This window comes from Brassica napus, chromosome A3 (genome assembly GCF_020379485.1).
Source record: "Brassica napus cultivar Da-Ae chromosome A3, Da-Ae, whole genome shotgun sequence".
Lineage (NCBI taxonomy): Eukaryota > Viridiplantae > Streptophyta > Magnoliopsida > Brassicales > Brassicaceae > Brassica > Brassica napus.
The window spans coordinates 22,847,760-22,863,393 of record NC_063436.1 but is presented as its reverse complement, the minus strand read 5'-3'; the positions used below and the strand labels follow the sequence as shown (position 1 = coordinate 22,863,393).

The 15,634-nt window shown below is 35.5% G+C and overlaps 2 protein-coding genes across 2 annotated transcripts; both read left to right on the top strand.

Moving 5' to 3' along the window:
* The first annotated feature begins 1,308 nt into the window (after positions 1 to 1,308).
* LOC106440051 (probable aspartyl protease At4g16563) lies at positions 1,309 to 3,104 on the top strand. The gene has a single exon (XM_013881633.3). The coding sequence runs from the start codon at positions 1,550 to 1,552 to the stop codon at positions 2,960 to 2,962; it is 1,413 nt and encodes a 470-aa protein (XP_013737087.2). The 5' UTR covers positions 1,309 to 1,549; the 3' UTR covers positions 2,963 to 3,104.
* An 8,168-nt stretch (positions 3,105 to 11,272) lies between these two features.
* On the top strand, positions 11,273 to 15,093 carry LOC106440052 (protein SMAX1-LIKE 3). The gene is made up of 3 exons (XM_013881634.3): positions 11,273 to 12,911; positions 13,509 to 13,713; positions 13,808 to 15,093. The coding sequence occupies exons 1-3, from the start codon at positions 11,767 to 11,769 to the stop codon at positions 14,822 to 14,824; spliced, it is 2,367 nt and encodes a 788-aa protein (XP_013737088.1). The 5' UTR covers positions 11,273 to 11,766; the 3' UTR covers positions 14,825 to 15,093.
* The last annotated feature ends 541 nt before the right edge of the window (positions 15,094 to 15,634 follow it).

The window sequence follows — 15,634 nt, the reverse complement described above, 5'->3', positions numbered from 1 at the left end:
AGCCTTTAGGTGAAACAACACAACTCCTGATCAGAATAGGTGTAAGAAACGTTAAAACATATCGGAATGAGTTTAACTAGGGAAGCTCTTACGTCTAGATGTGGGCTACATGAGTCATGACTATATTTATTTAACAATCACAGAGTATTTGAGGCACTTGTTTAATTTTTGTTACAAATACTCATATAAAAGTATCGTGATTAATGCAAGTATAAGGTGTGGCAAAAGAAAGTAAAAGGATTCAAAATAATACTAACTGTTACGTTGTCCTATGCAGTTGATATTATTCTACACTTTCAAATTTTAAATTAAATGTTTGACGTCAGAAAAAAATTGCCAAGAAAAGAAAAACAATGTTTTGGCTACACTAGCAATAGTTGCATGATTGCATTATAATTTTGTAAACCCAAACGGCTAATTTCATCAAAAGTCTTTCTCATTTCGTGTGTTCACATTTACACCAGCCAACGGTAACCAAAGAGGCTTGACACTGATATTTGAAGTTTGGCAAAAGACAGAGAACAAAATTGGAAAATCTTCCAAAAATATTACTTTACTCTAAAACAGTTGCTATGTATATTTACCATTTTAAACAGGAGTAATATCTTACAAATATACTATCTACCACTCCAAAACATTACCTACGCAAATTTAAATATATACTTAGTAACTAATCAACTTTAACAATGAAATAAGAAGTCAAAAAGAAGAAATCCACTTTCAGATGACTATAATTATATATTTTGTTATATGGTAAACCTAAATATTACTTGACAGTCTTGGCTTGACATGGTTACTTATATGGCAAATTCACTTGTTTCAAGTTCATAATTGTCATCACTGATTCTATTGATTCTTCGTCAATATCGTTCTGCCTTCTAGGTGACGTGTTTGCGAGGAAACCCCTTAGAATTGTTTTATCATTGTGCCACTTCTAAAAATTTAAGGTCACATAGTTTATAAGGATCAACAAAATATGCAAGTGGTTGATTACTCACACATATTATACTCAGCATGCTTTGGTTGGTCAATTGATTTCTAAGGTCGAGGTTCATGCAGTAAATAATTACTTTATTCAAATTCGTGTATATCAATCTAAACGCAAAACTACATATAAGCAAAAAAAAAGAAGAGTATTTACAAATCATACATGGATTTCAGTAGTTGTATATCAAATAGTATAATCATTATCAACCCATAATTTCATATTAATGCATTATAAATTCGATTCAAATCATGTTTTTATAAATACAAACATATTGGCTGGTTTCTCTCGATTTATACACGTATCATGTCGACGTCAAAAAGAAAACATTTCACGTATAGTGGTAAGTTTCCTCGTAACGACAAGCACATTTGTAATAGATTTTTCTTTCTTTATTATTTTTATAAAAGGAAGAAGAAAGTCACAGAGATGGAACATGATTCTCCACTTTATCACCCATTCGTTGCTCTTCTTTTCCACTTTCCACTCTTGTCTTCTTCGTTCTCCTTCTTCTTACTTAACCCATAAGCCACCAAGCCAAAACAGATCAACACATACACACAAATGGCTTTTCCTCCTCTCTTCTTATTCTTCCTTATCTTCCTCTCCGTCGTCTCCGCCGTCAAATTACCTCTCTCTCCTTTCTCCCACTACACAGACCAATCACCCAACAACGACGCTCACCTCGCTCTCCGCCGTCTCGCCGATTCCTCCATCGCCAGAGCCCAACAGCTCAAACAACCCACCTCCATCAAACCAAACGAAGATTCCCTCTTCACCTCCTCCGCCGCCGCCGTGAAATCCCCTCTTACTCCCAAAAGCTACGGCGGATACTCCGTCTCTCTCAGCTTCGGCACGCCGTCGCAAACCATCCCTTTCGTGTTCGATACCGGAAGCAGCCTCGTCTGGTTTCCTTGCACCTCAAGGTATCTCTGCTCCGGCTGCAATTTCCCGGGTCTGGATCCGACCCGGATCCGAAGATTCGTCCCCAAGAGCTCTTCCTCGTCGCGGGTTATCGGATGTCAGAATCCGAAATGCAGATTCCTATTCGGATCCAATGTTAAATGCAGAGGATGCGACCCGAGTACCCGTAACTGCACCGTCGCTTGTCCACCGTACATTCTCCAATACGGATTAGGATCAACGGCTGGGATTTTACTATCCGAAAAGCTTAATTTCGCGGATCTAACCGTACCCGATTTCGTCATCGGATGCTCTATTCTCTCGACCCGACAGCCCGCTGGTATAGCCGGGTTCGGACGAGGACCCGAATCGCTTCCTTCGCAGATGAACCTCAAGAGATTCTCGCATTGCTTGGTCTCCCGTAGATTCGACGACACGAACGTGAGCACCGATCTGGATCTGGATACCGGGTCGGGTCATAAAATCGGGTCGAAAACTCCGGGTCTTAGCTACACCCCGTTTCGAAACAACCCGAACGTCTCCAACTCTGCGTTTCTCGAGTACTACTACCTCAGTCTCCGGCGAATGTTCGTCGGAAGGAAGCGTGTGAAGATTCCCTACAAGCTCTTAGCGCCCGGACCCGACGGAAACGGGGGATCCATCGTCGATTCCGGATCCACGTTTACTTTCATGGAGCGACCCGTTTTCGAGCTCGTTGCTGAGGAATTCGCGGCGCAGATGTCGAATTACAGCAGAGAAAAGGAACTGGAGAAGATCACCGGACTTGGGCCGTGCTTCAACATCTCCGGCAAGGGATCAGTGACGGTGCCGGAGTTAACGTTCGTATTTAAAGGTGGAGCGAAAATGGAGTTGCCGTTGTCTAATTACTTTACGCTTGTCGGAAGCGTTGATAACGTTTGTTTAACGGTGGTTTCTGATAACACGGTTAGTTCCGTTGGTGGTCGGAGTGGCCCCGCGATTATTCTCGGGAGCTTTCAGCAACAGAACTATCACGTGGAGTATGATTTGGAGAATGACAGGTTTGGGTTCGCGAGGAAGAAGTGCAGCCCGTGAGTTTCCAGGGGGTGGATTTGGAAATTTGACTCTTAAAAATCAAACCAATTTATGATTTAATTTCTTTTCCACATATATAAAGTTGTTAAATGTTTAGTAACTATGAGAAATATATAAGAGAAATTATATATTTAAAATCAAACCAACATATAAAGTAGTAAAATTTTGATTTGTAATTAATTGAATGCTAAAGTTGTGGAAGATGGAAACTAACATGTGAAGCATATAGGCTGTGTGCATTATCGAAAACAAAAGAAGATGGATGCTAATACAGTGATACCACGTCGATGTCCATTGGCAAAGAATAACCAAACCAGCTCATTATATATTCCACTAACTATAATACTATTTTAATAAAGTTTTTGATGTGAAACAAACATATAAAAAGTGAATATCTATGTGTGCCAAAAGTAAGAAAAAGTGGAACATTTTTCTTTCAGTTTCGAGGGTTCAAATAAAAGGATATTGTAGATATAATATACCCATAACAACATTTTATGCATTTTTTTTTTTTCGAAGAATGTTAAATTTATTCAAACAAAAAAGGCCTTTTTACAAACTAATGCAGCTTGATTCTAGAGTTTTTGTTTTGTGAAACCATAAAAATAAAGCTTAATTCTATGTCCGTGAATCAAACCAATTTGCCATTGCTTGGGTTAGATACTTCCCTCCTTTCCCACGCAGTGAGCTTATTCTGTTTCTGACCTGCTTGTCTACAAACTTGATGATGTTCCTTAGATCTTGATGAGGTGATCCATGTCTTCGTCCATTTCTTTCAATCCAAGTTGTGTGAACAAGAGCTTGAAACACATATCTCAGCAAAAATTGGTTCGTAGTCGACAGTACGTTTGCGGATACTAGTTCTAGTACCCTACTCCACTCATAAGTGTATCTCGGACCCAACAGTTTCCTCGTCAAATTCCTCCATATCTCTTCAGAGTAATGACTATTATGCATTTTCTGTCAATGGAAAGATTAGGTGTAACAAGAATAGAAGTACATATTGATGCAAAATTATTTATTAAAATAAAATTTGGAATTTTTGTTTCTAAACGATTGATTTTGTAGATTTTTATTTAATTTTATTAGTTAATAATATAATAAATAATCCTACTTTAAAAGATTAATTGAAAATATTTAAATTTGCTGAATAGTGTTGGCTCATAGTTAAGAAAAGATGTTTTAGTAAGAGAATAAATATATTTAAGAACAAAATTTAGTTATTTCTTAATTTATGTTAAAAATTCAAAACATCATTTTATTATGAATAGAGGGAGTATTTGCATAGTGGCAGGCAAATAAATTTGTTTTACGGATACTACAGTTCTGATTTATGAGAATAAATTCAATTCGCTTTAATAATGCACTAATAAAAGCAATGAATGCGACAAAAAAAAAGTTGCACCTACTAATCATGCCGGCTCACAAAAAGTACCTAAGATTAAGATATTTTATGTTTTCATAATGTGGTTGCGATTGGTTTATGTTTCTAGCGCGATCAGTGTAATTTGTTTGGTCAGTGTATTCTTTTTGTTTGTCAACCAAAGTAATCAATGTAATTAAAAATTGCATTTAAAGTAAACAAACATACTTTTCAGAATAGAAATCTAGGAAACTTTCTTACTCGAGTAATATCAAAATAATACTATATGTGTTCAGGCCTTTTCATAACATTTTATAAGGTTAGAAATGCTGAACCAACTTTTATTTTTCTAGAAAAACTTACAAGAATGTCATTAAATTTTACATTGCAAATCTGATCAAAACTGTTACGGTTGCACGTAGATGCGGCTGACCGAGCTGGGGGCTGGGGGATGGATTTCTATAAGGGCTTATTTGCTAAATAACCAAAAAAATAAGGGAAATTAGATTTTTAGAGAGAGAGTAGAGAGAGATAGGAAGAGAAAGTAGGAGAGAGGGGGTGTTTTTAGTTAGTTAATGAATTTTGGTTTTTGTTGTGTATAGTGGATGCAATTTCCCTTTCTATAATATCTGTCAATAACTTTTTTTTAAACCAACATATTGTTTTCGACTACCTTCTAAAATAAATATGAATTCATATGGCGACAAATTAGATCATATACCCAAGATACAGAAGATTTTGTTTGACAATCACTGCCAGAAATTTTAAATGTTCATTTAGAAGATTTGAACAATCCAACGGCTTAAATAATAAGTTAGAGGCTTTGTGAAAGACCAGTTAATGGGCCTTAACCCTCAACTTATTGGCTCAATGAAAGAGCACGTATATTGGGATTGAATTTATTTTTCTCATCTTGCGGAGGATGGAATATTCTCATCACCTACAAGCCCAAACCTGGACGCGCGCGGAGATACAAACGAAATGGTCGAGCAAGGGTTCGTCCTTCTGATCAGATAGAGTCGTATTCCGCCGTATTTCTGCGACAACTATAGGCCTTCATGGTCTTTCTTTCTACACAAGAATTATTTTCAACTTCTTTTTCGTAAAAGATTATACATTTGGAGTTTGTTGGCTTGTGCGATTGTTTTTTTTTCTGTGGTTGAATCAGTATCCACTATGATACCTAGATTATTTTCCACGCAATGTTCAGATGGAACTTGACGTGATCACGATGAATATATCAAATAATTGTAAGTTTATGCTTTAATATTTGTTATTTATGTATAAGCATTTGGTAGTACCACTGCAATAGTTGTCATTGTGTAGGAACTTTGTTTTGTTACAGCTTACAAGTAACCAAGCTGATTCAATTTCTTTTAGGGTACTATTTGAGAAGAAGTTTTGTATGGTTATATAACTATTTGTCTGTAAAGTGATTTATCTGGAAAAGGATAGATAGTTGACGAAAAATGACAAGTCAGGTGCTAACTCGCCGTATCATAAAAACCTATGTTTGACAATTTAGTTGTTGTCAAGCTATCTAATCTATTTATCTGGTGTTAAAAAAAAGTTGTTGTCAAGCTAGCACCACATATCGAAGAATTTTGCTTAGAGATCAGACACCTCTGACTTTCACTACTTCTGTTCTTTCATTTCTGTTATCATATCAAAAAAAGCTCATCATGTGTTTCATCTGATAGGACTTTTCCAAACATGTTCACTCCATGATTGCAAATGCTCGATTTCGTTGACATTATGGATTCACATTTGTATCCGATGATGTGATATGATACTTGTGCCGTTCAGCTAGCTTAAACTCTTGGAAAATGTAGTGTAGGGAACAAGTGTGAGGAATATATGTACCGCTTTAGATTCGTAAGACTCAAAAATATTTGAACCAAAGCGAACCTTTTTGGCTACAAATTATTTTCTAAATAAATAAACATGTTGTAATATAATTAAGTGCATAACATTAGATTAAGAAGGCTGTCATGTCAAAATTAGGACAACTTTTCTCCATTCCTCCTTTAATCTTTAAAGCTTATCTCTTTCTTTCTTAAAGTTAGGCCGTCCAAAGGAGAATTATGCCTTAATCTATTCCAATATATATCTTTCTCTCCGTCTTTTCTACTTCTATTCGTTTTTTTTTTCACATGGTCACACCGGGAGAATAAAGATGATTATTTTGATTGCTCAGAAAGTGAAAAAAAAAACAAAATGGGATCCCCTTTTGAGTAGATAATCCCATAATTTGCTTTTATTACTTGATTTGGTGATAAGACTGCCTTATTTTGAAATTGTTTAACAATATTCGAGGCTCTATTGTATGTCCATATAAATTCCTGGGAAAATGTTTGATTTGGTAGAAACCTGGGGAAAGTCATGCATGCAGAAGTTCAGAACACGTATGACCTTTACGTTTCATCCAAATTCAAAATCAGTTTCAGTGTCACTTAAGACAAGCAATACCCTAGTTTTTAAAAAAAAAAAAATTGATGCATAACACTTCTGCTGAAGGCCAAACTATTCAAAAGTTGATATAAAATTAACTAAAAGCTTTATCAAGTGGAATGGATAGACTGATCGAATTTACTAACATATATAAATGCTTAAATCATATGGGGTCTGGTCTTGGTTAAAGCATTCACATTTTGACTATCCTGTCACACACTTTCTTGAAAGGATTCGGTTATACAGACGATTTTCTTTTTGGTGTGACTGAGGTTGAATGTTTTTTTTTTGTTGGAGCAAAGCAATTTTAATTAGAGGAAAAAGTTTGGTTGGGGTGTGCCAGAAGAAACTATCTATATTCCTTTGCTTTCTTTCGTTCAAAACACTTTTGCATTCAAATGATTTTGGTCTGAACTTTGTATGTCTTTTGGTCTAAGCTCACAACAAAGCCCTTTCTTTTTTTCCCTAATAAATGCGGACAGCGTGGAAAGAATAATTGCCAGTTTCAGTTTAACATGTAACAAGCACAATACTCGGTAAGTGGTTTTTAAAATCTGATGCAAAATATTCTGTGTTGCTTTGTAAAAGGCCAAACTCATCAAAAGTTGATGGCTAAATTGGCTAAATCTTTAGCAAGTGGGCTGGATAGACGGGTTGATTTCACATTATGTTCTTCTCGTTAACGCAAGCGCTTTAGAATCTGGGGTCTGGTCCTCGTTAAAGACTTAAAGCAGTTCACATTTGACTGTTGTGGTCATAAACTTTCTCGAAAAGATTGGTTTGCGCAATATTTTTTTTCTTTTGTGATAGAGTTTAAATCTTTTAGTTAGGGCAAACAAAATTAGCTAATTGTGTTAAAGGAGTAAAGGGTTGATTGAGTGCGCCTGAGGCAACCATCTAATTCCTTTGCTCTCATCATTCCAAATTAAACACTTTTGCATTTAAATGATTTTGGTCTCCCTTTGGATCTCTTTTGGGTCTAAGCTAATGAACACATCCCATTTCCTCAACTCTTTCTGTCTTATAAACAGTTAATGAGTTTGTGTTTGTTCTCACAACTCTTCTATTTTTTCTGTCATAAACATTTATCTACGCCTATGTAACCTCATGAAAACCTCGAAAATTTCATCAAAGAGACTTTAGAAAACTAAATGATCTATACGTAATCTTATACGTAAGCAAGTTTATAATATTTATTTATCCCATTAACGTTTATGATAAATAGAAGAAATAAAACCTCTTTTTTTTCTTTTTTTTTTGTGTGTGACCTAACGTACACAATAATTATCTCATATTATCTTCCAGAAGAAAACCATATAATCATGTTTGAATTTCAAAATGGTCACTTGCTTTTCCTGAATAATGATTCTAGGATCATTTCTGTCTTTGTTCTATGGCACAACATATATTTACGTTTTTCTCATTTTGAATAATGATGCTTAGCTTCTTTTGTAGAAGCATTGGGAGAGGAAGTAAGTGTAGTAGAACTTGTTGCAGGGAATAGTGGCTTTCAGGTTAAGGCTTACATAAAACAAGTAAAAAATTTGTCAAAAAAAGATGATTGGGGAATGAAAGGAAGATTTCTTGTTTCTTGTGAGGATATTGTAATTTTATACTTGTATTCTTCAGTTCCCATCATAAGAAGAGATAATATATTTACTATTTTATTAGTCTTTTAGGATATCTATGGTGGGAATATAGCTTATACTCCCTCCGTTTCATATTGTAAGTAGTTTTAGGGAAATTTTTTTGTTTCAAAATGTAAGTAGTTTTCATATTTCTAGGTAACTTTTATATTTATTGAGTATAGTGTGACCAATCAAATTAAATAAACTTATTTTTGATTGGTTAAGTTATATCTAACCTATTTAATATACAATACTTTTTAAAACATAATAATTTTCTTAATCTTTGTGCTTTTAACCAAAACTACTTACATTATAAAACGGAGGGAGTATGATTCTGTTACCGAAGTATATAAGTCTTATTGAAGATTCCTTGGCAAGTTGAATGGTGGTGCATTTTCTCTCTTCTTTCTATGAAGTGGCATGCTTCATGTGTTAGAGAGAGATGTTTTCATCGAAGTAGAAGTATAATAGGTAAACCTCTCTATCTCCTTTCTCTCTAACCTCATTTCTTTTTCAAAAAAGGTATAATAGGTAAAGCTCCTTGTACCAATTACTGCAATGATCTCATGTTTGAATAATTCATACTCGGGAATCAATTCTTTTTGTTCATAGATTTAAACGATTCCTAATCGCTTTATATTAAGGGGCCTTCATTGAACATTTGCGGTGATTTGATTTTTAATGGAGTTTTAGATAATTTCAATATAATATTTGAGCTGATTTGATTTTTAATGAAGTTTTAGATGATTTTAATAAGTTGGAGAGATTTAGGTGAGTTTTGTTAAACCACTCTACAACATAACCTAAAACCCATGTTCTAAAAATCGGCCGCCTAGCCGCCTATGCACTACACGTCACTCTTCCGCCCCGATTTATGCCAAATCGGTTTAAAAATCGGATATCTGATTTTCTCCGCCTAGCCGCCTAGGTGGCCGCCTAATCTATTTTTTTAATATATATATATTATTTTTAATAATATTTTTATTTTTTATTTGATCTAAAATTTTATAAATGTCATTTATATTCACAATTTTGATTGAAAATTACACTATATTAAGTTTATATATTCTATTTGTGTGTTTTCTATAATATTAAACATGAAAATGTATTAATGTTATACACAATTAAAGAATACCATGTTTTATAACATAGTAAACAATCTAAAAATTATGCACCACATAATTTTACATAATTTCTGATTAATCTCCGATTTTCTCTTTAGGCGCTAGGCCCAACCCTACCGTCCGACTAACGCCTAGCGCGTTCCCGAACATGGCCTAAAACCATGAGATTTGGATTTTAATTTTTAACTAAGAAACTCCATCCAAACACCCTAAAATCACCTGAAAACTTTAAAATTCTACAACTTAAAATATTTTCAATAACAGTGGATTTTATAGTACTCTACGAAATGTTAAGTTTAATAACAGTGGATTTTAAATAAGTTTTTAAAATTCATGTTTGAATAACAGTGAATTTGTCATTTTAATACAATCACCTAAAACTCTTAGTTGAATACGCTCCCTAAAGTGAATTTGTGTTTTTTTTCTCAATGGATTCTTGAAAGATTTGATAGGCATCTGCATCTGTTTAAATTTTTTTGCGTATATAACTAGTGTTATCAAGTTAAGCTATAAAATCATAAATTACATTTTGGTTAGTGGTCCGAGAATCAAACATTTCTTATCTCTTAATTATGTTCCAGTTATAAAATACTGCGTCCAGTTCTGCTTCTATGAATAAATATATGCTGTTTTCTTGAATAACCTGTTTATTATTATTTCGATTTGGGCGTGAGTTCCTGTAACTGACTGAAACTTTGATTTCATTAGGCACATGAAAATGATTGGTCGTGTTGATAGCAAATACAATCAAAGACTGTCCCCACCAAGAGACTGGCTTGTTCGCTTTCTTTTAATACTTTTCTTGTTCAAAACATCTTCGTTTCTCTTCTCTTTCGTTTATAAAATGAAAGTTATGGTCCAAAAGCCACACACTTTTATGAAATTAACGAAAGCTAATGATGTCTGTGATGGGTCAGATAGTTTGATTAGCGCTTTAGTGTTTTTAGGGGTTGAGTTTCTAAATATCATACAAAAATAATTAAATTCAAAAACCAGGGTAATGTGTTGTTTTGTGTTTCTTGCCCCTAAGAGTTAGAATGGTAAAAAATGATTATGCTTGATAATATTTGGAAATTAAAGTACGAATTTCAATATCATTTCAGATGTGTACTATGCTGAGAAAACATAGTCTTGAACGTTTTTCTTTTCCAAAATTTGATAGGCTGAAACATATATAATTGGTTACTAGTCAGTAGTCTTCAATATTGTTCATCAAGCAAGTGACTTGTGATTATCTTTTGGAACAGAATTTGGTATTTCATTTTTCTTGTTTACTGATAACTTCTGTTACTTGGCAATGAGACGGTAAATCTATTCATATACAGTCTTAAGCAATACATGTTAACGTTTAATAAACTATGTTGTTTGAGTAAAACCAAAAATATTGTTAATAAAAACTATACTTATAATGCGTTCCACAAAAAACTATGCTTTTTTGACACATAGTTGGCTAAAAAAAGCATATATATACATACACAAATCTGTTCATTCCCATGTTTTGGTGGCTCCTATGTTGTATCTTACATGTGATGCTGAGTTTAGGTTACGTGACTGGATCTAGATTACGAGACTGTTGTCTGAAAAGGTGTTGGGACTTGGCTAGTAGTAGCTTAAGGTGCTAAAGGAGAAACTGATTATATCTCAAATATTTTCTTCAAGTGTTATTGGGGATATTATTTAATATTTATGTATCATATAAATGAATGATGATTTGCATCTTTAATTAGGTTCTTTCTAATAAGTGATGACACTTTGCAGAAAAGAGAGAGACCCACTAAGCTGCAGTGCCCATTACATCTTTTTTGTGAAATTTGTGAAAGAAAAGAATATAAGGGCAAAGCTGAGTTACCTTTGCCTTTTGATACTGCTTTGTCATCACATGCATTCCACTTTGGACCCTCAAAGAACTCCCCAAATTTTGCCTCTATCACAAGACAAGCATACACATTTCCTCTTCCCTCATATATTTGACTACCAAACACTTCTCTTTCTCTCCCTCTTTCTTTTCACCTCTTCCCTTGATCTCTCTCTCTCTCTTTCCTTACTCTGCTATTAGGTTTAATAATCAGCCCCACATCCATATATAACACAGTTAATAGATCCTTCTTCTTTGGGTGCTTTCATTATCTAAGATAATTGGAATGAAGCTATACCCTTGAAGCCTTTACCATAGACCTCTCGCTACTCAGTGCTAGCTAGTACTACCCCCATTTGGTGTTCCTAATTAAGGCTGTCACCATGAGAGCTGGAGGATGCACGGTGGAGCAAGCCCTCACGCCTGAAGCTGCAAACGTGGTGAAACAATCAATGGGCTTGGCTAGAAGGAGAGGGCATGCTCAGGTCACCCCTCTCCATGTGGCTAGCACCATGCTCTCTGCTCCAACGGGTTTACTTAGAACAGCTTGTCTCCAGTCTCACACGCACCCTCTTCAATGCAGAGCCCTAGAGCTCTGCTTCAACGTGGCTCTAAACCGCCTCCCGACCTCCACGGGGAGTCCTATGTTAGGGATTCAAACTTCTCCTTTCCCTTCTATCTCTAACGCTCTCGGTGCAGCTTTCAAACGCGCGCAGGCTCACCAGCGGCGTGGAACCATCGAGAGCCAGCAGCAGTCGATCTTAGCAGTCAAGATTGAAGTGCAGCAGCTCATAATATCCATCCTCGATGATCCTAGCGTGAGTAGAGTGATGAGAGAAGCTGGTTTCTCGAGTCCCCAAGTGAAGAGCAAAGTCGAGCAAGCTGTTTCTTTAGAGAGTTCCTCGAAAACAATTTCCACGAGTAAACCTAAAGAAGGACATGAGTTGTTAACTCCTGTCGGGGACGAGGATGTCATGAACGTTATAGAAAATCTAGTCGACAAAAGGAAGAGGAACTTCGTGATCGTGGGAGAGTGTTTAGCCACTGTTGACAAAGTTGTGAGAACGGTGATGGAGAAAGTTGATAAAAAGGACGTGCCCGAAGCTTTAAAAGACGTTAAGTTTATAACGTTATCGTTCTCATCGTTCGGACAACCTAGTAGATCCGACGTGGAGCATAAGCTAAAGGAGTTGGAGACACTCGTAAGGAGCTGTGTCGGAAAAGGAGTGATTCTAAATCTTGGAGACTTAAACTGGTTCGTAGAGTCTAGAACAAAAAGTTCTTTGATGTGTAACAATAATAAGGACAACTACTGTGCTGTGGAGCATATGATAGTGGAGATTGGGAAGCTGGCTCGTGGGTTGATCATGGGAGATCATGGAAGGTTTTGGTTAATGGGTCTTGCGACTTCACAGACTTACGTGAGATGCAAGTCTGGTCAACCCTCGCTCGAGTCCCTTTGGTGTCTCACCACTCTCACTATTCCCACGACTAGTAGTAGCCTCCGGTTGAGTCTTGTCTCCGAGAGGTAATTTGAAGTCTTCTTTTGATACGCTCAATCAACATTTAGAGACTAAAAAAATGTTTTTGATTTTTAAAATTTTTGTTGGATATGTTCTAACTATTTTGTCTCTTTGTTCGAAAAGGACAATTTTACCTATAGTGTTTTTTTGCTTTATGTGGTGATCGTCTAAAAGAGCGGTGAAACAACGTGCATCCTTTTCGTACCTTTTTCTATAAATTCTAGTATAATTTTATCTGCTTTCTTGTGAGAAATCCTAATAGAAGATTGGAGAAAATAAGTTACTTCATTTCAGTTTTAAGTTAAATAAAAATTAAACTTTTTACCTAATTACTGGAGATAAACTGGAAAGCAATTATGTGTATTTTTCTCTTTTGCTAAAAAGCAATTATGTGTATGTTACTGACCAAAATCTTGAAATTCATAAAATTTTCTAATCCAAATGTAACACAAAAATATAAATATATTAATAATAATGAATATGCTACAATACTATTAGTTTGTTCTTCAAATCTTTTCATTTATTCTTCAGAGTTTCACAATCTTGATCTTGCTTCCCAATTTATCTACAATACTAATCATGACCATTTTGTTTCAAAGCAGGGAGGTTGAAGTCAAGAAATCAGAGAGCTTACCTCTGCAGCTGCATTCATCAGAGGATCAGCTCAGTTTCTGTGAGGAGTGTTCTATCAAATTCGAAGAAGAAGCTCGGTTCTTGCGATGCAGGAATAACAACGGCAGTGTAAACACTGCCGTTTTACCGGCGTGGCTTCAGCAATACAAAAAGGAGAATCAAAATAGTCACAATGTGAGTTGTATATATAACACCAAAATTAATTCATGTTTACTTCCTCATTTTCTTCTTTTAAGAGCTGTCTACGTTTGATTCTTGGACTTGGCAGGATTCAGATTCTATGAAAGAACTTGTGGTTAAGTGGAAGACAATCTGCGATTCAATCCACAATAGACCATCCTTAAAAACACTCACACTATCTTCTTCCTTTTCTGGTTCCACTCAACCTTCTAGTACTCTGCATCATCTTCAAACCAATGGTGATTCCGTGACCCCTGATGCCTTTCCCTTAAGAGTGTTCCTTCCAGAGCTTCTCTCTTCTAATCCTAACTCAACAGTTAACTCAGAAGCTTCTTCAAGCGATGGAATGGAGGTGGAACATGCCTCTACTAGGTTTAAAGAAATGAATGCTGAAAACCTAGCAGTATTATGTGATGGCTTGCATAGCAAGGTACCATGGCAGAAGGATATTATCTCAGAGATAGCGAAAACAGTCTTGAAATGCAGATCAGGCTCGAGTACGAGAACAATCAACGGAGACAAAGATGTAAAAGAAGATACATGGATGTTCTTTCAAGGTCTTGATGTAGAGGCTAAAGAGAAGATCGCTAGAGAATTGGCTAAACTCGTGTTTGGTTCGCAAGACAGCTTTGTCTCGATCTGTTTGAGCAGTTTCTCGTCGAAAGATTTGAGGAACAAGAGGTCGAGAGATGAACAGAACTGGAATTACATTGAGAGATTCTCTGAAGCTGTTTGGTCTGATCCAAACAGAGTGTTCTTAGTGGAAGATATAGAGCAAGCTGACTATTTATCTCAAAAGGGTTTCAAGAGAGCCATTGAGAGAGGAAGAGTTCGTAGTTTGAGTGGGGAAGAAGCTTCGCTTAGAGATGCTATTGTGATCTTGAGCTGTGAAAGATTCAGCTCAAGATCAAGAGCTTGTTCTCCTCCGGTTAATGAGAAATCGGACGGTTCAGATCAGTCTGAGGACAAGAACGTAGTTACTTGCGTCGCATTGGATCTTAACCTCTCTCTTGACGATGAAGTTTGCGAAGAGGAGTCGTGTGATGAGATTAGCTTGCTTGAAGCTGTGGATGCACGGTTTGATTTTAAGTGGTCATCAACATAACATCATGCACGTGTGCATGCATACAACGTGGCCCAGTTTATGAACACACGAACATCATCAAATCGAGTACATCATGCGTTATTTGTTTCCGTAGAATTTATCTTTCACTGGGACAATACTTTGGGTAAAACGTGTAGTTTTAGAAAAAAAAATTATTTGGCTTAGGAAATTTCTAGAAGGATATGGGAAGCTGGATAATTTCTTTCATCTTTTTTGTTTAATGTAAAATTTTCATATTATGGTCGTATAATATATGTTCTCAGGAAAAATGTTGGAAAGCTGCAGAAAAGGAAAAAAAAATTGTTGACATTTAATTTGGATTGAACGGAATTAAACCAAGCTTTATGAATTTGTCGATATATCATCAAAGTGACTTATTTTGCTGTTTTTTTTTTGTCTTTTGAGAAAGTCCCACAGTTCCATGTTAATATTCACTTGGAGTGTTTTTGTTGTTGTTAATATTGCGTAAAGGCTTTATCCAAAAAAAAAACATATATTTTTTTTGGACAAAAAAAAACATATATATCTTAATATTATCATAGGGTATTTCTTTAATAGTTTTCGTATTTATGTTTAATTGATTGCCAGTGCAAGTTGCAACTTAATGTTCTTCTATTTGAATCCAAATCTGGGATCTTAAATAATTTTAAAAATCAAGTTTGAAGTCTAACCAAAAAGAGAAGAAAAAGATAAACCAAACTTAAGGTAGAAGAAAAACGCTTAAGCTAGAAGAAAGAACATGCAAATATGCAATGCGGCAGTATAATCACTTTTTGACAAAGACAACATCTTATTACTTCATACACAATT

Excerpts from the sequence above, each read along its gene's own strand:
- LOC106440051 (XM_013881633.3), top strand. The coding sequence starts at position 1,550 with ATGGCTTTTCCTCCTCTCTTCTTATTCTTCCTTATCTTCCTCTCCGTC.
- LOC106440052 (XM_013881634.3), top strand. The coding sequence starts at position 11,767 with ATGAGAGCTGGAGGATGCACGGTGGAGCAAGCCCTCACGCCTGAAGCT. Across the intron at positions 12,912-13,508 it reads TTGAGTCTTGTCTCCGAGAG|GGAGGTTGAAGTCAAGAAAT; the intron begins GTAATTTGAAGT and ends GTTTCAAAGCAG. Across the intron at positions 13,714-13,807 it reads AGAATCAAAATAGTCACAAT|GATTCAGATTCTATGAAAGA; the intron begins GTGAGTTGTATA and ends TGGACTTGGCAG.